This window comes from Ruditapes philippinarum, unplaced genomic scaffold (genome assembly GCF_026571515.1).
Source record: "Ruditapes philippinarum isolate M1 unplaced genomic scaffold, ASM2657151v2 ctg12232_1_1_1_1, whole genome shotgun sequence".
In the NCBI taxonomy this organism is placed as follows: Eukaryota; Metazoa; Mollusca; class Bivalvia; order Venerida; family Veneridae; genus Ruditapes; species Ruditapes philippinarum.
The window spans coordinates 2,813-27,241 of record NW_026853148.1 but is presented as its reverse complement, the minus strand read 5'-3'; the positions used below and the strand labels follow the sequence as shown (position 1 = coordinate 27,241).

The 24,429-nt window shown below is 30.7% G+C and overlaps 1 protein-coding gene across 7 annotated transcripts; it reads right to left on the bottom strand.

Moving 5' to 3' along the window:
* Positions 1–6: 6 nt before the first annotated feature.
* Positions 7–24,013, bottom strand: LOC132735018 (golgin subfamily A member 6-like protein 7). 7 transcript variants are annotated; one of them, XM_060721931.1, is made up of 15 exons: positions 23,588–24,013; positions 21,800–21,820; positions 21,497–21,514; positions 21,114–21,137; positions 19,546–19,566; positions 17,315–17,338; positions 15,541–15,561; positions 15,029–15,049; positions 14,745–14,762; positions 9,343–9,366; positions 8,450–8,470; positions 7,373–7,396; positions 4,868–4,891; positions 3,995–4,015; positions 1,368–1,735 (listed from the first exon to the last, which is right to left on the bottom strand). In XM_060721931.1, exons 2-15 carry the CDS (start codon positions 21,808–21,810, stop codon positions 1,669–1,671), a joined length of 339 nt encoding a protein of 112 aa, XP_060577914.1. In that variant the 5' UTR covers positions 21,811–21,820; positions 23,588–24,013; the 3' UTR covers positions 1,368–1,668. The 7 variants fall into 7 exon arrangements, with proteins under 7 accessions (XP_060577904.1, XP_060577914.1, XP_060577921.1 ...); XM_060721938.1 differs by lacking the exon at positions 15,541–15,561; XM_060721952.1 differs by lacking the exons at positions 14,745–14,762; positions 15,541–15,561.
* Positions 24,014–24,429: the final 416 nt, after the last annotated feature.

Here is a 24,429-nt window from a genome sequence, read left to right as displayed (position 1 = left end):
AAAATGGGGGTCTTTTATATGAATCTGTGGCAAAATTGTTAAAATACTTGTGAGGTTTCACATGCCAATATTGTATGCAAAGTATCTTAGCCCCATCACATTATTGTTTCGCACAAGAAGATTCCAATAATATTTCAAACATAAGTCTGCATACACTAAGTGACCCAGGGACGAACCGATTTTAACCATGACATATGAAACGTATACAGAGGACCACAACTTGATGTTATATGCCAAATATCGAAGCTCTGAATGCGAGAAAGGCAATTACTATGTTAAGTGTAGTTATACAACAGTCTATGAAGACATTAAATGTATATATTTGTGTATAGGAGAAATAATTTTGATATTATTCCCCTTTCCAAATAAACATCGAAATACAATCAATTATCTGAGTCGTCTTTTGGTGGAAACGATTCAATACAGTGGATGGCATAATGCAACATTTCATCCTAACTGTAGAAGGAAGGCCTCAGATGTCCCTCCGTGTATTATTTCAGACACGAATGAGCACCTAAGTAAAAACACCGTGCATGCGTATATCTGTAAAATAATCCATGGAAGATTATATTATTTTAATTTTGTTTTTGATAAACAAATTAAAACATTAATCAAATCAATTAAATCAGTTACGATCATTTTACATTCTATCAAAAGCAAAATAATGTTGGGTAACATATGAACGTGCATTTTCAATTTCCCAAGCTGTTGATCTAAAACTAAACTTGTTTTATTAGCAGATATGTGAAAATAACTACAGACGAATATATAACTCTACAAGCAATAATGTTATACTTGTTATTACTAGTATTGGAATTTAAACATCAAATCAAAAAAATAAATAAATGTAAGCAACTAACAAACCATAACAAATACATCAAAATCTAATGTACATACATTCCTTGATCTTTTCTCTGTTGCCTGAAAAATAACAATTTTGTTTTATTTTTGTTTATGACAAGACTCAAATTAAAGAAGTTAGTTTAGCTTATAACATGATCAGAAATCATTGCGTATATAAAATATGCCAGTGCCTCGGCCATAAATATTGTAATGAGCCTATACAAAGTCCACTCCGTATATGTTAGACATTTAAAACAATGCAATTTCTACAAAAAAATGTAATGTGAAGGGCAAGAGATTTAAAGTCAACGACATTAACAATTCTTATAACAACGTACGTGATCATGCTTGATGACAAAAATATTGGATAAGATGTGAACGTGCATAGACAGTTTCTTTAACTGTTGCTTCGATTGTATTCATCTAACACGAGAGATGTTTTAATACTAACAAAATATACAGATATGCAAAATTATAAACAGTTGAATGTATAATTCTTTATGCAATGACTTTATAAATAATTTAAACTTGGAAATTTAAACATTTTAACCAACAAACAACAAAATTTACATTAAAATCTAATATACATACTCTTCTTGGTCTTTCTTGTGTTTGCTGAATAATAACAATAAATGTTTATATCATTGTAGGATAAGACGCCAATAAACAGTCAATGTGAATTGCATATCACAAATACTTACTGTCATGGCATGAATACCCCTGCATACCACTTTGTCAGAATCAACAGGGATCATTTAGAGCTCAAGGACATCCTCCCTGCCAAATCTATGGGTAGTAAGCCAGTGCATTATTAAGTTATGTAGTCTACATGTATTGAGTGGCAAATATCAACGTGAACTTTAACTTTGACGTACCGACCTCAAAACTGAAACTGTCAGTGCATGCCTTGAACCCCCTCCATTCATGAAGCTTTGTCAGGGGGTGTTTTATGATGAATATATGACAACATTATTATGCTTTAAATGTGAAAATGTCAAAATCAATACACTTTGGACAGGCATTCCGAAGCATTTGAGCAGACAAGCTTATTGTAGTAAAGCCCTGTGACAATGACGTTTGACACAGTCACCTAAAAATTGGGCAGCCAATTGGACAGACAATCATTTTGAACTAAAGGCCCCTGTGATCTTGGCCTTTGACTCAGTGACTTCAAAAACAATAGGGGTCACTAAATAGTCATGATCAACCTCCATTTCAAATATGAAGGTAGTGGGTAAAAGGATTCTTAAGATGTTATGCGGCGGACAAGCTGTTTTAAGTGAAGGCCCTTCTGACCTTAATCTTTGACCTAGTGACCTTAAAATCAAAAAGGGTCATTTACTAGTCATAACCAATCTCAATACCAAATATGAAGACTGTTGACCAAAGCATTCTGAAGCAATTGAGCGGACAAGTTTTATGAACTTTAGGCCCCTGTGACCTTGACCTTTGATCCAGTGACCAAAAATCAGCAGGTGTTACTAGATGGTCGTAAGAAAACCTCCCTGAAAATTAACAGACTGCGGGTCAAAGGATTCTTATGGTATTAAGCGGGCAAGCCTTTTGAACTTTAGGCCCTTGTGACCGTGACCTTTGACCAAGTGACCGCAAAATCGATAGGAGTAATCTTATAATCATGACTAACCTCCATGACAAAAAAAGAAGACTGTGGGTCAAAGAATTCTTAAGTTATTGGGCGGACACGCTTTTTGTAATCAAGGCCCCATGTGACCTTGACGTTTGACCTGGTGACCTGAAAATCAAAGGGGTCATCTACTAATCATGACCAATCTCAAATTATTAGGCGGACAAGCTTTTCTTAGCTAAGGTCCCTGTCACCTTGACCTTTAACCCTGTTACCTTAAAAGAAATAGGGGTAATCTAATGGTCATCATGACTAACCCCCATGCCAAATATGAAGACTGTGGGTCAAAGGATTTTAAAGTTATTGGGACAAGCTTTTCTAGTCAAGGCCCCTGTGACCTTGAACTTTGACCTGGTGACCTTAAAATCAATAGGGGTCAAATACTAAACATGACAATTTTAAATATCAAATATGAAGACTGTGGGTCAAAGAATTCTTAAGTTATTGGGCGGACAAGAAAAACCTGACGGATGACCAGACGGACGGACGGAGGGACAGACGGACAAGCTGATTCCAGTTTACCCCCTTACAACTTTGTTGTGCGAGGTTATAAAGATGTTTTAATGCAATTCTTAAAGAGAAATTATTATTATTATTTTTATATTGTCATATTTGTATAAAAGTCAACTGAATCAATAACCCCAACGATTTACATAAATATCTATAATTATCCTTCTGAATTTATTAGCAATGATTATTTGTAAAAAGAGTGGGCAGTGTCCTCACTTATAAGGCAGTTTTAAATGATATATATTATCAGTCTTCGGTCTATGACAATTATATAAGTTAATCTATTGAAATATACAATAAATAAATATCAACTTGACAGTGATAAAATGAACATAATGTCACCTAAGGAACATTTATTCGCTTTAAAATGGAAACGAAAGCCGAAAATAGTCAAACAAGTTCTGCGCTTTAAATATGTCTCCTTTTTGCGTGAAAAGGGTAATCCGACAACTTTCAAAAATTACACTTTTTTTAATTCGGTCAAATAATAAGACATTTACTAATTATATGAAAAGATTGGTGACTATCAATGTCAATGTACCTTGCTACTCTGATATTCCTGTCGGCCTAGTACCTTAAAAGGTTTGAGGCATTAAAGATCCCAATTTGTCACGCATAAAAGCAAGACAGATTGATGTTTATATCTTATATCTAACTGAATCATTTTTATCAGTTCGAGTACACTTTTTTGCTTGTGTATCATTTTTTATCAAAGAAAATAACTTAGATTTTAACATAAAAAACTTCTTCAAAACATACAATGTACAAGAGAATGTATATTGACACATTGACTAACTCAAATAAAAACAGTTGAATTGTCTTGCTGTTACAACAATAAACATGATTATGTCTTTTGAAATAATTGGTAAAGATAAGAAATTGCTGCTTTGCTCTAAATGAGTGTGTCCAATGAACATGATGTAAAAAAGAAATTTACTCTTTATAAACTAATATTTATCACTCGCTTACAAATTAAAACTTATCTTATGTACTTACTCCTCTTGTACTCTACGTAATCTGAAACAGATAAATGATAACAAATTTATTCTAACATATGAAAAAGAAAGTAGAAGTACATTTATCACTTCTTTTTTTAGAATAACATGCTGAATATAGACAGACTTTCATTTTCCTGGGATAATAAATTTAAGTGTTGAGCTTTATGTCGCATCAACACAGTATAGGTCATAGTACTAGTAGTGTAGTACTTTACTTTCAGAAAAATGCCTACACAAACATGAATTCTATGACCTTTTAATCAAAATCTAATCGATGTTTGAGAAAAATAGTCGTTTATTTTTTTCGCGTTTCAGCTACATGCAGTGGCTATTGACTGGAATCATGCGGGTAATTTTGTATAAAAAGATACCGTCCAATTATAACCAATATACAGTCTAATAACTTATGGCACTTTAATGTAGAAAAAAGATGTTATTAAACAGAAGCTACAGGGTAAATGACAGGTAAAGGACGGACATAGGGAAGCAAGTTGTGCTCTGGTGAGCTTATGAGTTGAAACTAAACTATCTTGCTACAATAATAACGTGCATGATCATATCTTGTAATGTAAAAGTTGGTAAAGTTGTGAACGCGTAAATGATTATTGATCTAATTGCACACAAAACAAATTTATAAATATTCAATGTACTTTCAAAATAATCTAAAACATAAATATATAATATATACATTTTTACAAGACATTGTTTGAAGATTATTAAATTTCATTTCTTTAAAAAAAATTCGAACATGTTATACTTGCAAATTAAAATTCAAAGTCAATTAATCAATTTATCCAACCGACAATATGTAACATATATTTTGTCATGTGAACATTCTGTAATATCTTAAAGGAGAATCAAATATACATACTCTTCTTGCTCCTTTTTAAGTTGGCTGAAACAAAATGATATTTTATAATGAGTATTCATCATATGAAAAAGAAAATAACAAATTAAGTATTATTTCTTTTAAGTGATTAAAAGTAGGCAATAAACACAATAAGACAAAGTTTATCTCAGATCACAATACTTTATGAGTCCTATATTAATACAGTAGCTAACTTTGTCCTTTATAACAAATATAAGCTTACAAGATTTTATACAAATTTCAATCGATACAGAAAACATCTTAATAAAATATAATAGTTCAAACTAAACAAGCAAATATGATAGGATATTTTGAATTCAAACGGATAAAACATTATTTTTTGTGTTACGTTAATAATAACTTCTAATAAGCAATATCTAATAAACTTACATTTCTTTTGTACGAAATCTTAAAAAAAATTCATTAAATTAATGATAATTCAGCATTATAGTTAAAACCAAAACTAAAGTATTGTTATAATGTTTTGTTTTTTGTTTGTTTTTCTTTCATGCAGTTAATCAAAATGTTGTTTATATTGCACAAATTTAGCCTTGATTTATCTTGGACAAAGAATGTCAATCAATATATTTTTTGTGGTAATGGCATACATATGATAAACAATTAAACACATTTCCTTTGTATACCATATTTTGTTCCCAATCTGAAAAAATTTTACCTAACTTCCCTTTTTTCCCCCTTTAAATTTTAAAGTAAGCTAAACAAAATATAAATTTACCCGTTTTCACCATATTAAAACCCCCAAAAACTCCCCCATTATAATAAAAACCCAACACCCCAATATTTACTTCGTTTATTATTTTCAAATTTTTGGTTTAAAAATTTGGCCCATAAGCCTCACAAACCCTATTTTAGGGTAACATGATACCCATATTTTATATCTAAACCCAAAACCCCGGAGCCCCTTCCGCCCCAAAAGCTTTTTCACCCCAAGTTAAACTTGTGGGAAAAGGTCAAAATTTAATTTCAATTTAGAAGTGAGTATTTAGTTATCCCCTTTTATTTGGTTTTGGGTTGGGAATAGCAAAACCCCGCTTAATGTCTACGCTCTAATCTGTTTGTTTTCAAAAAGATTTTGTAAATGTAGTCTTTGTAGACTAAATGCCCCTTAGGCTGCTCGACTTCTTGTAAAATAAATCTGGAAACAAAGTGATCCCTCTGAAGCATCAATCACAACAAAATTACAAGAGAATTGCAGACTCGGTTTGATTGAGTCTGTAAATTTCATAAAAAATAATCGAAAAAATCAATGTTATAAACAGAAAAAAAACTTTAAATGTTTAAAGTATGAGCTATGTAAACTAAGGACTCCGTGATCTAGGCCAAGTTTTGTTCTTACCCCTTAATTAAAATAAATTTGTCGATTACCACAAGATGATGATTTGTTTTAAATAAGCTCTTCACATTGCAGTTTTAAAGCAGAAGATTTTAATATATCTTGCTATTATAAGTCAATAGAAACTATATTACCATAAATCAGGGCATAATTTTGGAACCAGTCGCACGACATTTAATAAACCTTTGTAGGGGTTCACATGGCAATGTTACAGGAACATTATATAAGCCATATCTCATTGTTATTTTGCACAAGACGATTTCAATAATATTGCCACCATAAGTCTGCAAACACTAAGTGACGGGGCGGTCAATTTTAACCATGAGGTTATGATATATTAAACGTAAATGCGTAAATAGAGGGTAACAACTTGATGAATGCGAAAACTTTTAAAGGCATTTACTATGTTATTATACAACAGTCAATGGAGACATTTCAATATACATTTATGTATAAGAGAAATTTTTTTGTGTTTATTCCCCTTTCCTTATTAACATTGATACACAACAAACAATTATCTGAGTCGTTTTGGATGGAGACGATTCAATGCAGTGGATGGCATAATGCAACTTTTCAGTCTAACTTTTGAAGGAAAGCCTCAGATGTCCGTCTATGCATTATTTCAGGCACGACTACCTAAGTAATGAGTTACTGAGTAGAACCACCGACAACGTGCATGAGCATATCTGCTGATGAAAGAGTTGGTGAAGATATGAAAGTACATGTAAAGTTTCAGAAATGTTTGTACATCAGCTTTTTTCCAATCGAACAAAAAAGAAGAAATTGCATAATATATGAATATGTAAAATAATTTATAACACAGTATATTCTTTTATCTTTTGTTTTTGATTTACAAATTAAAACATTAATGAATTCAAACAAATTAATCACGATCATTTTACATTTCATCAAAAGCAAAATAATGTTGGGTATAAGATATAAACAGTTTCACGAACTGTTGCTTCGATTGTATTCTTCTAACACTAAACTTGTTTTATGTACAAATATATAAAGTTATCTACAGAAGAATGTATAACTCTACAAGCAATAATGTTTAACTTATTGTTATTGAAATTTAAGCATCAAATCAAAAAACAAATAATTGTAAGAAACTAACAAACCATAATAAATATATAAAAATCTTATGTACATACTCTTCTTGGTCTCTTTTCTGTTGCCTGAAAAATAACAATATTTCTTTTTATTTTTTCTTTATGACAAGACGCAAATGAAAGAAAGAAGTCTATGTTTATAATCAGAAATATACAAAAAGGCCAGTGCCATTTTACGGCCATAAATAATGTAATTGCTTTATACGAAGTCCACTCTTTTTATGTAAGACTTTTAAAATGCAAGTTTCTACAAAAATTGTAGAATTACTATGTCTAAGATTTAACTTAACATCTATATTTACTCCTTTCAAGCAAAAGTATCAGTATAAAAAGTGATATAATTTTCATTAAAATTTTATAAATAAATGCATACAATCAATGAACAGTACATTTGTTCTTTAAGTACGCATATTACAGTTTCTTTGAACTTGACTGCTATTCTATATTTACTTCTTACAAGCAAAAGTACCAGAATCAAATGTTATATATCTTACTATAAAGCAGTAAATAAATAAATACGATAAACAAGAGTACATTTCTGCTTATATTATGTGATGTAGCTGGCAGTATGAACAAATATCTTTTACAGTCGAAATCTAAAAAATACTGTGAAAAAGTGCAGGTGTTATTTTAGAAATTTTCAACCGTTTATCAGCTCAGTCTATTTGTGTTTCTATGTTTATTACGCATTTGTTAGATCAAGGAATGTCATACGATGTAGTATCTTCTGCTGTGTATGCTATAAAATGGATGCATTCTCTCAATGACGTAAGAGATCCTTCAGAACAAAACATTGATAAGCTTATGTTAGATGCGGCTATAAAGATCGAATAAAATGATGTTTTAGTATCTTTCTGGGGCTATGTATTTTCCTACTTGCAACGTTTTTTCAACCGCTGCTCGTAGCAAAATACAAAGCCTCAGAAACCTACTACAACATAATATTCCGTATATGTCTTTTTGAGATAAGAACACAATATGTAAACTTTGAGAAAATGCTGCTTTGCTCTTAATTAGTGTGTCCAATGAACATGATGTAAAAAGAATTGTTGTATATTACTGTTTATAAACTAACATTTATCACTCGCTAACAAATCAAAACTTATCTTATGTACTTACTTCTCTTGTACTCTACGTAATCTGAAACAGATTAATGATAACATTTTTATTTCAACAGATAAAAAAGAAAGTAGAAAGACATTTATCACTTTTTTTTAGAATAACATTCTGAATATAGACAGACTTTCATTTTTCTAGGATATTAAATTTAAGTGTTGAGTTTTTTGTCGCATCAACACAGTTAAGGTCATATGGCGACTTTCAGCTTTACGTGTAGATGGAGACTTTGTGCATTGCTTCACGTTCAATGGGGCAAGCGGGTAGAACCATCGTCGTTATGTAAGCTAGCTAGTTAGTTTTCTCACATGCTCAACAGGCCAAAAATTACTTAGGAGCACTTTACTTTTGAAAAAATGCTACCCAATAATAAATTCTTTGAAACTTAAATCAAAATTTAATAGTATAGTTTGAGAAAAATAGTCGTTAATTTTTTCCGCATTTAGCTACATGCAGTGTCTATTGACTGGAATCATGCGGGTAATTTTTTATAAAACTATTTCGTCTATTTATAACCAAAATACGCTCTTATCACGTATAACACGTTTATGTAGAACAAAAAGGTTATTAAACAGAAGTTATAGGGTTAATGACAGACGACAAACTAATAAGGACGGACATAGGAAAGCAAGTAGTGCTCTGGTGAGTTTATGAGTTGAAACTAAACTATCTTGCTACAATAATAACGTGCATAATCATATCTGGTGATGTAATAGTTTGTAAGTTGTGAACGCGTAAATGCAATTTTATGAATCGTTGCTTATTGATCTAATTGCACACAAAACAAATTTATAAATATTCCATGTACTTTCAAAATAATCTTAAACATAAATGTAACATATATTTTTCGATGTCCACATCCTGTAATATCTTAAAGGATAATCAAATATACATACTCTTCTTGCTCCTTTTTAAGTTGGCTGAAACAAAATGATATTTTATAATGAGTATTCATCATATAAAAAAGAAAATAATAAATTAAGTATTATTTTTTAAGTGATTAAAAGTAGGCAATAAACACAATACAGTACTGTAAGACAAAGTTTATCTCAGATCACAATACTTTATGTGTCCTATATTAATACAGTAGCTAACTTTGTTCTTTATAACAAATATGTGCTTACAAGAGTTTATACAAATTTCAATCGATACAGAAAACATCTTAATAAAAGTTTATTGTTCAAACTAAACAAGCAAATAAGATAGGATATTTTGAATTCCAACGGATAAAACATTAATTTTTGTGTTACGTTTATAATTTAATGATTAAGCGAGACTTACCTTCGTAGAAGTAAGGCGAAGATTGATCATAATTTCATACGACACAAAACTCCCTAAAGGCTCACACAGATTACAGACGCAGCGATCAGTGATGTGGAGTGGTCATATTTTAAAGTTTGTATCTTATGTATAAGATGACAATATTTAAAGAAATCCGTTTTGGGTGGTAGTGGGCGGGCGTGTGAGCCTTTAGGGAGTTTTGTGTCGGATGAAATTATGATCAATCTTCACCTTACTTCTACGAAGGTAAGTCTCGCTTAATCATTAAATTTCATCCAACACATAAACTCCCTTAAAGGGCCCACATATTGTTCAGAGAGATTTCTGATAAAATATTGTAAAAGGAAAAACGAGTACGCCAAAAATAACAAGAAACATATGTATGGCTTACTACATATTATTGTCAACTAATCATGCAATGAAATATACATTTATAGATAACTGGGCGATAACTGTTTTGTGTAAACATCATTATGCAAATGTATTGCCCGTACCTAATATTTGATAAACATGAATGAGGTTCATTCTAGCACAAAATTTTGAGTTTCAGTGGTAAGAATCTGTCTTTGATAATATTTAGCAAATGTCTTTGCTGTACTCCATCCCGCGGTTTTAATTATGTCAGATAAAGGGATTCCTTTATAAAAAGCATTTGACGTCGATGCTGATCTTGTACTATGAGGTTTGAATGTGTCAGCAAGGCCTGCTTTCATCATTGTTAATTTAATCCCTCGTGCTATTGTTTGTTTGGAAACATGTTTATGTGTTTTTACTGTTGAAATGATAAGTGACTCATCTATTCTTAAATGTTCACTTCTAGCGATATATTAATTTAAAGTTGTTACAATACATAGATTCTTTTTTAATTTATACGGATGTAAAATAATCGGTTCTAAACTGAACCCTGGTCTCGTCTGTTTCAAAAGAGTAGATATTTGATTGAAAAGGTTTTCACCTACTCTTTTAATGTCAGATAATTTTATAGTATGCAAAGTTTGGCATCTTTGAGCCGTAACAAGTAGAATTAGCATGCACAATTTACATGATAATGATAGAAAGGATGTTGTATCCATCTTTTCTAAGTAGTTTAGAACCATTTTTACGTCCCATGTTACTTTGTATCGTGGTCGTGGTGGTTTCTCATTAAAAATCCCTTTCATAACACGTGATATTATTTCGTTTTCATGTATGTTTAACTGACCAGTAATTCTCACAAAATTACTTACAGATGAACGTGCTGTGTTTATTGCAGAGTAACTCAGTCCTTGCTTGTGTAAATAAACAAGAAATTTGATAATATCAGTTATATTGTAATTAAAGGGATTAGCTTCCCGTCCACAGAAATGTAACGATTTTTTAACATTTTAAGTGTACTGTTTTCTTGTGCTTTTTCTCTAGGACTGTATGGTGATGTCTCGAGCGTCTCTCGGTATACCTTGCCTTCGTAAACCTGCCCTGATATATCGAAAACAGCAAGTCTCATCTTTTTTCAGAGGATGCTTTTGATTTGGTTTGTGTTCTAGTTTCAGAATTTTTTTCCACTTTGGGAGAATCAAACATGGACCTTTTATCAATTTCATGAGAATTGGCCACAACGTCTTGGTAGGCCAGATTGGTCCTATCAAAATTTCTTTTCCGTGGTCTCTTTCTATCTTTTGAACGATGCGTGCTATCAAGCTGAAAGGTGGAAATATGTAAAATAAAATATCTCACCACTTAAATGTGAATGCATCTACTGCAATAGCGGATGGATCGAGATATCGAGAAACATACTTTTTGAGTTTTGCATTCAATCTTGATGCAAATAAATCAATATTAATGCTCTGGTGATTTTGTAGGATTTTATCAAAATTTCTTTGTTCTAAAGACCACTCAATATCATCATTTCCAGTTCTACTAAGTTTGCCGTTAACATAATAATTCTTTCAATGCATCAGAACCATATTCTTCGTGCAATATCGTCGAGAGCTCGAACCTTACCTCCATATCTATTAATGTAAAAACAACATGTTGTATTGTCCGTATACAATTTCACAAGAATATTTTTAGAAGATTTACAAAAAGTGCGTAAGCCAATTTCACAAGCTTTCATTTCTAAAATGTTTATATGAAGTATTTGTTCGTTATGTGACCAGAAACCATTAGTTTTTTGACCGTTAGTTTCATTGAATGCCCCGAACATTTTTAATGAAGCGTCTGTGTATATAACGGTATTCGGATCTTGAGACAAGATATTTTTAAAACTGTTCTATATATTTTCCATACACCAAAGTAAGGTTGTATGTATTGACTGCGGTACATTCATGAAATTGTCGAAATTTCCCTTGTGAAGTTTTAAATCATTCTCTTTTATTTTTTCAAGCGGTCGGATATATAGTGGTGCATGTTGAACTCCCGGCTCAGCCGCCGTGAGTTTCCCGATAAGTTTAGCAAAGACACTAATAGTGATTCGTTTGGTGTTTAGTACTTTCGAACAAAGTTTAATTATATATTCCCCCTTTTCAGATGTTAGTTTAACTGTCATGGATACAGAACACAGTATGAAGCCTAAAAAGATAAGCTTTTTCTGATTTACCGTTAATCCGAGTTTATCCATTAACTGCACAGTTTCGTTTACATTACGCATACATGCCCGATAAGAATCTCTTACTAGCCAAGAATCGTCAATGAAATAAACACTAACATGACCTAATGCCCTAAGATAAGCGAACACAGGTATCTTTGTGAAAAATCGAGGGCTGGATGAATACCCCATAAGTAAATGTAAATTGATATTTTATATCATTGAAGTAGAATCGGAAATAACGCCGGTCCTGTTCTCTAATGTTTATGGAGTAGAAAGCATTTGATAGGTCAACAGAGGCCATAAAATAGTCTTTTCTCATAGCGTTAACTGCAGATTTGATCCAGATCTTCTACTTTCTCTATAACTCCAATTTTTTAAATTTATTAAGTTCATTCTCAATCTTTCTTTTTTCCTCTCTAGTAAAATTAATAGGTTTAGGAATAATTTTTTGCTTTGGAATTTCATTTAATACAACTGAACAGCCCCTAATGTTATTCAAAACCACTTGTCAGTTGTAATGGTTTTCCATATGTTAATGTTATTAGCTGTCTTACCAGCATGGAAATGTTCTGTTGTGTTTTGGACACTTATATTTATATTTGTACTTAAATTTATTATTTTCTCCCAATTTTCCCCTTCTGTTGTTGATTTTGCTGGCGATGCTGTGTTGTATTCCAAGCTAGTTGGTTGTTTCGTGGAGGGAAGGCCGGTGTGTTTTGGATACGCTGGTTGTGGTTGTAGTTGTTGAACGCCTTGTTGTTTTTCGATAAAAAAGGTTGCATGGTAGATGTAAGATTAGTTTTTGTCTCTTTAAGATGTTTTATTTCTTCTTGAAAGTTATCCCCAAAAAGTTTGGTTGCTGATGAAGGTTGGCTACACAACGGTTTGTATGATGGCAAAAGATATTTTTGATTTTTTCCCTTCGCGCATCGTTTGATTGATAAATTCCGTACGCTAAAATTTTGAATGTATCGACTGCAAGATCTCGTGCCTCTGATGCAGGTCCTTTCTCTTTAAGATTTTGCATTAGTTTTAGGATTGGAACAAGTGCATGGCATAATGTAAATTGATTTTTCTGCATTGCATAATCAAATGTTTTGGTTTATCGTCTTAACTGTTGCCAGAATTGCTCATCTACCTTTTGACTTGTAGATAACACATTTTTTGGTCTTTTATGCTTTGTTTTTTAAGCTAAACCCACTTTGTCAAACCTTTGGTTTTTCTCTTACAAACCCCCAAATTTTCCCCTTTTTGCCCCCAAAACTTTGGGAAATATTTCCTCCCCCCTTTTTAAAATTTTTTTTTAAAAAAAAAACCGTTATTTTAGCCCCTTTGCTTCCCAAAGATGCTTTCTTTGGGGTTTCCTCATTTTGGTTTAGCTTTAAAAATGAGGGGTTATTTGGGCATCACTGTCCCCAATCTTTGGAACAGGGGTGCACGACTTACTGGCTCCCCTCAGTTTTTATGCGTTTCGATTTAAGTTTCGCCCCCCTTTCCCGTTTTTCTTTTTGTTTTTTAAAAGAAACGATTTCTTTTTTTATCGATTCCATTAAAACGTGGGAAATTAAATTTTTTTTAGATTCCCCTGATGTTTCCAAATTCCCTTTTCACCTCCATAAAAATGATTTTGTCTGGGTGGGAATCCGTGAAAAGATGTTTTGATGCTCATGCGCATCTTGAATTTCTTCATCATTTCCGCCCTAGCGCTCTGCCAAGTTTGTCTGTTAGATAAAATGCCCGCTAGGAATTTTTCGGGTTGATGAATGCTCAGGAAAAATGAGCAATTATGTATGTTATATCTCATACTTAATACATAACAAATCTAGAAATGTGGTATCCATTTCAAATTTAGCATAAAACGCTTATCCATCATTAAAAAATGTATGATGTCTTACTGAATTTTCAAATTTAGAATAGAAAATATGATATACATTTTATCTATCTTAAATATGAAAGAACGATGTAAATCCATCTTGTAGTGGTAAAATATTTAAGGAATATCCATATATGATATCGATGCTATGATTATTTGCACATTTGACTTGTGCAGTGCTCCTTGTATATTACATATTAATATAAGTTTTAACAATTATTAACATAAAAGCAAATAAAAAAAAATAAAAAAATAAAATATATATATATCAATCAAAAGATATCAATATCATGACATACCTCATCACGTTCACTCATGTTGAATATCCAATGATCAACACTTAATAACTTGAATTAAAAAACAAATTTATTGAAGAACTTTGTTTAATAATGATATAAAGTTATTGGTAGCAGTAAATTAATTTAACCTAAGATTTTTCTGTCCACTCCGTTATCGCTAATGCCTCATTATGACCACTCCACATCGCTGATCGCTGCGTCTGTGATCTTTGGGGCCCTTTAAGGGAGTTTATTAGTCGGATGAAATAACTTCTAATAAGCAATATCTAATACACTTACATGTCTTTTGTACGAAATCTGAAAAGAAATTCATTAAATTAATGATAATTCAGCAAAACAAAACTATTGTTATAATGTTTTTTGTTGTTTTTTTTAATTATGCAGTTCATCAAATTGTCGTTTATATTACACAAATTTAGCCTAGATCTTTCTCCGACAAAGAATGTTTAAATAAATCAATCAATATTATTTTGTTGTAATGCCATACATATGATAAACAATTTAACACATTTCCTTTGTATACATATATGTTTCAATCTGAAAGCAATTTCTACTATACTTACTCTTCTTTCATTTTAGTTAGTCTGAAACAAAATATATAATTATCGTTACTCATCATATTATAAACAAAACTATTCCATATAATTATAATAACAGTCCAATGTTTACTTTTGTTTATTATTGCTACAAGTTTGTTAAAATAGGCATAAACTCTAAAATCTATGTTATGTAACATGATATCATATTTATATCTGAACCATAACCAGGAGACGGTTACCGCACCAAGCTGTTCATCTGAGTTAAACTTGTAGGAAAGGTCATAATTATTTAATTTAGAAGTGAGTATTTAGTTATGCATTTATTTGGATTGGGTTTTTTTTTTCTTTTATGCAGTTCATCAAAATGTCGTTTATATTGCACAAATTTAGCCTTGATCTATCTTCGACAAAGAATGTTTTAACAAATCAATCAATTTATTTTTCGTGGTAATTGCAATGCATATGATAAACAATTTAACACATTTCCTTTGTATACATATATGTTTAAATCTGAAAGCAATTTCTACTATACTTACTCTTCTTTCATTTTAGTTAGTCTGAAACAAAATATATAATTATCGTTACTCATCATATTATAAACAAAACTATTCCATTATAATAATAACAACAGCCTAATGTTTACTTTTGTTTATTATTGCTACAAGTTTGTTAAAATTTGCATAAACTCTAAAATCTGTGTTATGTAACATGATATCATATTTTATATCTGAACCATAACCAGAAGACTGTTACCGCACAACGCTATTCATCTAAGTTAAACTTGTAGGAAAGGTCATAATTATTTCATTTAGAAGTGAGTATTTAGTTATGCATTTATTTGGATTGGGTTCGATAGCGACACGCTTAATGTCTACGCTCTAATCTGTTTGTTTTCAAAAAGATTTTGTAAATGTAGTCTTTGTAGACTAAATGCCCCTTAGGCTGCTCGACTTCTTGTAAAATAAATCTGAAAACAAAGTGATCCCTCGGAAGCATCAATCACAACAAAATTACAAGAGAATTGCAGACTTGGTTTGATTGAGTCTGTGAATTTCATAAAAAATAATCAAAAAAATCAATGTTATAAACTGAAAAAAAAATATTTTTAAATGTTTAAAGTATGAGCTATGTAAACTAACGACTCCGTGATCTAGGACAAGTTTTGTTCTTACCCCTTAATTAAACTTAATTTGTCGAGTACCACAAGATGATGATTTGTTTCAAATAAGCTCTTCGCATTGTAGTTTTAAAGCAGAAGATTTTAAAATATCTTGCTATTATAAGTCAATAGAAACTATATTACCATAAATCAGGGCATAATTTTGGAATAGTCGCACGACATTTAATAAACCTTTGTAGGGGTTCACATGGAAATGTTACAGGAAAAGTATCTAAGCCATATCTCATTGTTATTTTGCACAAGACGATTTCAATAATATTGCCACCATAAGTCTGCAAACACTAAGTGACGGGGCGGGTCAATTTTAACCATGAGGTTATGATATATGAAACGTAAATGCGTAAATAGAGGGTAACAACTTGATGAATGCGAAAACTTTTAAAGGCATTTACTATGTTATTATCAACAGTCAATGGAGACATTTCAATATACATTTATGTATAGGAGAAAGTATTTTGTTTTTAATCCCCTTTCCTTATTAACATTGATATACAACAAACAATTATCTGAGTTGTTTTGGATGGAGACGATTCAATGCAGTGGATGGAATAATGCAACTTTTCAGTCTAACTTTTGAAGGAAGGCCTCAGATGTCCGTCTATGCATTATTTCAGGCACGTAAGTAATGAGTACCTGAGTAAAGTGCATGAGCATATCTGGCGATGAAAGAGTTGGTGAAGATATGAAAGTACATGTAAGTTTTCAGAAATGTTTTTACATCAGTTTTTTTTCCAATTACAAGAAAGTACAAGAAATTACATAATATATGAATAATATATTATATGTAAAATAATCTATAGAACAATATTTTCTTTTATTTTTGTTTTTGATTTACAAATTAAAACATTTATCATTCAAACAAATTAATCACGATCATTTTACATTTCATCAAAAGCAAAATAATGTTAGGTAAAATATAAACAGTTTCTTGAACTGTTGCTTCGATTGTATTCATCTAACACTAAACTTGTTTTATGTACAAGTATATAAAGATATCTACAGAAGAATGTATACCTCTACAAGCAATAATGTTCACCTTATTGTTATTGAAATTTAAGCATCAAATCAAAACAAATAATTGTAAGAAACTAACAAACCATAATAAATATATAAAAATCTTATGTACATACTCTTCTTGGTCTCTTTTCTGTTGCCTGAAAAATAACAATATTTCTTTTTATTTTTCTATATGACAAGACGCAAATGAAAGAAAGAAGTCTATGTTTATAACATAATCAGAAATGGTTTATATACAAAAAGGCCAGTGCCATTTTTCGGCCATAAATAATGTTATTGCTTTATACGAAGTCCACTCTTTATATGTAAGACTTTTAAAATGCAAGTTTCTACAAAAAATGTACAATTACTATGTCTAAGATTTAACTTAACATCTATATTTACTCCTTTCAAGCAAAAGTATCAGACGAGTATAAAAAGTGATATAATTTTCATTAAAATTTTATAAATAAATGCACAGTACATTTGTTCTTTAAGTACGCATATTACAATTTCTTTGAACTTGACTGCTATTCTATATTTACTTCTTACGAGCAAAAGTACCAGAATCAAATGTGATATATCTTACTATAAAGCAGTAAATAAATAAATACGATAAACAAAAGTACATTTCTGCTTATATTATGTGATGTAGATGGCAGTATGAACAAATATATTAATAATATATATATATATATATATATATATATATATATATATATATATATATATATATATATATATATATATATATATATATATATATATATATATATATATATATACGAGGGTTGTACAAAAAATTCGTGCACTGCATTTGTTGTCGTGAGAGTTATTAATAAAACAACATGAATTATATATATTATATCACTTGAAGGGGAAATCTGTCTCAAATAAGAAAACATAAGAAAAAGCCTTTTACACGGCGTGTTGTAAACAAGAATTGTCATTAAGTTACCTTAGTAACGTAAAACCGGCGCAAGCGAAAAGAAAAAAAATGGATTAGTTCATTACTGTGATTGTATTAACTTTTTGTCGCTTGTTAAGTGGCATTTGCTTTTTATGTCATAATTTGTTTACTGTCAATAGAGGAATGATTGATGCAAAGTATTTTGTAGGTTTTTTTTGTTCTATTGCAACGTACATATTCCATCAGTGCACGAGTATAGTGGACAACCCTCGTCATATGCGCCGGCATTACGGACGAACGTTTGCCTGATCGGTTGTGATCATCTATCTTCTCTCGCCCCCCCCCCCCTCCTCTACAGAGCATTTGTGGCATTCAAAAACCAGCCTTCGTTACACTGAACTTGTCACCCTTGCCCTTTTAATTCTTTGTAGGTATCTGTCGGTGTTTTACCAATACTTGCCCAAAATTTAATGATCGTCTGTATTTCCATACGTTTAGCGACTGAAATTTTCACGTAATTACAGTATTGACGACCATTTTACGACCGTTATAATAGGGCAAATGACGTCATATTTTCTATTGATGTCAGGAATACGTACACACACTTTTCCCTGAATTTTGACATTTATTTGCAGTGTTTAAAGAATACTGTGATGCATGTCATGAACTAACCCAATTTTTTGTCGTGCTCCGGTATTACGTTACCAAGGTAACTGTATGACGATTTATTTTCACGACACTCTAGTTACACAGCTTTTTCTTTTGTGTTCATATTTTAGACAGATTTCCACTTCAAGTGATATATAATTTCATGTTTTTCTATCAATAACTCTCACGACAATAACTGGAGTGCACGAATTTTTTGGACAACCCTAGTATATAAAAATACTGTGAAAAGTGCAGGAGTTATTTTAGACATTTTCAACCATTCTGTAAAGATAACAATCAAGTTGGTTTATCAGCTCAGTCTATTTGTGTTTCTATGTTTATAACGCATTTGTTAGATGAAGGAAAGTCATACAGTGTAGTATCTTCTGCTGTGTATGCTATAAAATGGGTGCATTCTCTCAATGATGTAAGAGATCCTACTGAACAAAACATTGATAAGCTTATGTTAGATGCAGCTATAATGATCGAATCACATTATGTTGTAGTAGCTTTCTGAGGCTATGTTTTTTCCTACTTGCAACGTTGGAAAATTGATATCAATTTTCAACCTCTGCTCGTAGCAAAATACAAAGCCTCAGAAACCTACCACAACATAATATTCCGTATATGTCTTTTTGAAATAATTTGTAAAGATAAGAACACAATATGTAAACTTTGAGAAAATGCTGCTTTGCTCTTAATAAATGTGTCCAATGAACATGATGTAAAAGGAAATGTTGTAAATTACTGTTTATAAACTAATATTTATCACTCGCTTACAAATTAAAACTGATCTTATGTACTTACTTCTCTTGTACTCTACGTAATCTGAAACAGATAAATGATAACATTTTTATTTCAACAGATAAAAAAGAAAGTAGTAGTACATTTATCACTTTTTTTAGAATAACATTCTGAATATAGACAGACTTTCATTTTTTTGGGATATTAAATTTAAGTGTTGAGTTTTATGTCGCATCAACACAGTTAAGGTCATATGGCGACTTTCAGCTTTACGTGTGGATGGAGACTTTGTGCATTGCTTCACGTTCAATGGGCACCCGGGTAGAACCATCGACGTTATGCAAGCTAGCTAGTTAGTTTTCTCACATGCTCAAGAGGCCAAAGATTACTTAGTAGCACTTTACTTTTGAAAAAATGCTACCCAATAATAAATTCTTTGAAAATTTAATCAAAATTTAATAGTATAGTTTGAAAAAATAGTCGTTAATTTTTCCCGCATTTTTAGCTACATGCAGTGTCTATTGACTGGAATCATGCGGATAATTTTTTATAAAAGATTTCGTCTATTTATAACCAAAATACACTCTTATCACGAATAACACGTTTATGTAGAAAAAAGAATTTTATTAAACAGATGTTATAGGGTTAAAGACAGACGACAAGGATAAGGACGGACATAGGGAAGCAAGTTGTGCTCTGGTGAGTTTATGAGTTGAAACTAAACTATCTTGCTACAACAAGTAAAAATGGTTTCCTGCGGGGAACATTTTTAATGATATCAAGATATTTCATTTAACTATTTTCAACATTGTTTGGGGGGCATAAATAAACGTTTGTATCAGGAATATAGTTAACAATAATCGATCAATATAGAAGAAGGTCTCCGTTGAAGACCGGAGAAGGCCGAAGATAAAACAATTATTTCTTTTTAAGAAAATGATTAAATAGACGACCTACCATTTTATGAATGATTCCGAGCAAAAAAAGATAAAGTAAACACACAAGTTTACGCAGAAAATATCTCTATTTATTATGGCAGATGCCACTACGAATATTTTAATTTTGTAGATTTTCAGTATTTGTAAATTTGAGATAGATTTTAAAGAAACATTGACAATTTTCAAACACATCATTCAAGTTTTTCCACCCTAAACGGTAAAATAATTATAGAAAATTAGAAATATCACGTAATAGTTTTTTGTTCTTAATTAGGTGTAATTCGGACTAATTCCCTAGAGGTAAATCCGTAACGTATCGACAAACAGTATTTAGCTAGGTTTTCGAAAGTTCAATTAACCAATCATGTACGGTTTACAGATCACATGCTCCTCCATGTACCGAAAACAGGTCACGTGCTCCCATGCCTCAAAAGTTAAACGCGTACCAATACCCTGCGGTCTCCAGACCGCAGGGAATAATAACGTGCAAAATCATATCTGGTCATGTAATAGTTTGTAAAGTTGTGAACGCGTAAATGCAATTTTATGAATCGTTGTTATTGATCTAATTGCACACAAAACAAATTTATAAATATTCCATGTACTTTCAAAATAATCTTAAACATAAATGTAACATATATTTTTCGATGTCCACATCCTGTAATATCTTAAAGGATAATCAAATATACATACTCTTCTTGCTCCTTTTTAAGTTGGCTGAAACAAAATGATATTTTATAATGAGTATTCATCATATAAAAAAGAAAATAATAAAGTATTATTTCTTTTAAGTGATTAAAAGTAGGCAATAAACACAATAAGACAAAGTTTATCTCAGATCACAATACTTTATGTGTCCTATATTAATACAGTAGCTAACTTTGTCCTTTAAAACAAATATGTGCTTACAAGATTTTAAACAAATTTCAATCGATACAGAAAACATCTTAATAAAAGTTTATAGTTCAAACTAAACAAGCAAATATGATAGGATATTTTGAATTCAAACGGATAAAACATTAATTTTTGTGCTACGTTTTAAATAACTTCTAATAAGCATTATCTAATAAACTTACATTTCTTTTGTACGAAATCTGAAAAAAAAATTCATTAAATTAATGATAATTCAGCATTATAGTTAAAACCAAAACTAAAGTATTGTTATAATGTTTTTTGTTGTTTTTTTTTCTTTTATGCAGTTCATCAAAATGTCGTTTATATTGCACAAATTTAGCCTTGATCTATCTTCGACAAAGAATGTTTTAACAAATCAATCAATATATTTTTCGTGGTAATGGCATGCATATGATAAACAATTTAACACATTTCCTTTGTATACATATATGTTTAAATCTGAAAGCAATTTCTACTATACTTACTCTTCTTTCATTTTAGTTAGTCTGTAACAAAATATATAATTATCGTTACTCATCATATTATAAACAACACTATTCCATTATAATAATAACAACAGCCTAATGTTTACTTTTGTTTATTATTGCTACAAGTTTGTTAAAATTTGCATAAACTCTTAAATCTGTGTTATGTAACATGATATCATATTTTATATCTGAACCATAACCAGAAGACTGTTACCGCACAACGCTATTCATCTAAGTTAAACTTGTAGAAAAGGTCATAATTATTTCATTTAGAAGTGAGTATTTAGTTATGCATTTATTTGTATTGGGTTCGATAGCGACACGCTTAATGTCTACGCTCTAATCTGTTTGTTTTCAAAAAGATTTGTAAATGTAGTCTTTGTAGACTAAATCCCCCTTAGGCTGCTCGACTTCTTGTAAAATAAATCTGGAAACAAAGTGATCCCTCGGAAGCATCAATCACAACAAAATTACAAGAGAATTGCAGACTTGGTTTGATTGAGTCTGTCAATTTCATAAAAAATAATCAAAAAAATCAATGTTATAAACTGAAAAAAAATATTTTTAAATGTTTAAAGTATGAGCTATGTAAACTAAGGACTCCGTGATCTAGGACAAGTTTTGTTCTTACCCCTTAATTAAACTTAATTTGTCGAGTACCACAAGATGATGATTTGTTTCAAATAAGCTCTTCACATTGTAGTTTTTAAGCAGAAGATTTTAATATATCTTGCTATTATAAGTCAATAGAAACTATATTACCATAAATCAGGGCGTAATTTTGGAACCAGTCGCACGACATTTAATAAACCTTTGTAGGGGTTCACATGGCAATGTTACAGGAAAAGTATCTAAGCCATATCTCATTGTTATTTTGCACAAGACGATTTCAATAATATTGCCACCATAAGTCTGCAAACACTAAGTGACGGGGCGGGTCAATTTTAACCATGAGGTTATGATATTTGAAACGTAAATACGTAAATAGAGGGTAACAACTTGATGAATGCGAAAACTTTTAAAGGCATTTACTGTGTTATTATACAACAGTCAATGGAGACATTTCAATATACATTTATGTATAGGAAAAAGGAATTTTGTGTTTATTCCCCTTTCCTTATTAACATTGATACACAACAAACAATTATCTGAGTCGTTTTGGGTGGAGACGATTCAATGCAGTGGATGGCATAATGCAACTTTTCAGTCTAACTTTTGAAGGAAGGCCTCAGATGTCCGTCTATGCATTATTTCAGGCACGACTACCTAAGTAATGAGTTACTGAGTAGAACCACCGACAACGTGCATGAGCATATCTGGTGATGAAAGAGTTGGTGAAGATATGAAAGTACATATAAAGTATCAGAAATGTTTTACATCAGTTTTTTTCTAATCGAACAAAAAAAGAAGAAATTGCATAATATATGAATATGTAAAATAATCTATAACACAATATAATTATTCTTTTATTTTTGTTTTTGATTAACAAATTAAAACATTAATCAATTTAAACAAATTAATCACGATCATTTTACATTTCATCAAAAGCAAAATAATGTTGGGTATAAGATATAAACAGTTTCACGAACTGTTGCTTCGATTGTATTCATCTAACACTAAACTTGTTTTATGTACAAGTATATAAAGATATCTACAGAAGAATGTATAACTCTACAAGCAATAATGTTTAACTTATTGTTATTGAAATTTAAACATCAAATCAAAACAAATAATTGTAAGAAACTAACAAACCATAATAAATATATAAAAATCTTATGTACATACTCTTCTTGGTCTCTTTTCTGTTGCCTTTTTATTTTTCTATATGGCAAGACGCAAATGAAAGAAGTAAGTCTATGTTTATAACATAATCAGTTATGGTTTATATACAAAAAGGCCAGTGCCATTTTTCGGCCATAAATAATGTTATTGCTTTATTTTGCTATATAAATGCAAGTTTCTACAAAAAATGTACAATTACTATGTCTAAGATTTAACTTAACATCTATATTTACTCCTTTCAAGCAAAAGTATCAGACGAGTATAAAAAGTGATATAATTTTCATTAAAATTTTATAAATAAATGCACAGTACATTTGTTCTTTAAGTACGCATATAACAGTTTCTTTGAACTTGACTGCTATTCTATATTTACTTCTTACGAGCAAAAGTACCAGAATCAAATGTGATATATCTTACTATAAAGCAGTAAATAAATAAATACGATAAACAAAAGTACATTTCTGCTTATATTATGTGATGTAGCTGGCAGTATGAACAAATATATTAATAATATATATATATATATATATATATATATATATATATATATATATATATATATATATATATATATATATATATATATATATATATATATATATATATACGAGGTTTGTACAAAAAAATCGTGCACTGCAGTTATTCTCGTGAGAGTTATTAATAAAACAACATGAATTATATATCACTTGAAGGGGAAATCTGTCTCAAATAAGAAAACATAAGAAAAAGCCTTTTACACGGCGTGTTGTAAACAAGAATTGTCATTAAGTTACCTTAGTAACGTAAAACCGGCGCAAGCGAAAAGAAAAAAAATGGATTAGTTCATTACTGTGATTGTATTAACT

What these genes read in the sequence shown, in the direction of transcription:
- LOC132735018 (XM_060721918.1), bottom strand. Translation starts at nt 15,201, where the DNA reads ATGTTACATAACATAGATTTTAGAGTTTATGCCTATTTTAACAAACTT. An exon ending in TTACGTAGAGTACAAGAGAA is followed by an intron (nt 7,397 to 8,449) that starts GTAAGTACATAA and finishes GTTATTTTTCAG; the next exon opens with GCAACAGAAAAGAGACCAAG. An exon ending in TTACGTAGAGTACAAGAGGA is followed by an intron (nt 1,736 to 3,994) that starts GTAAGTACATAA and finishes ATGCACTGACAG; the next exon opens with TTTCAGTTTTGAGGTCGGTA.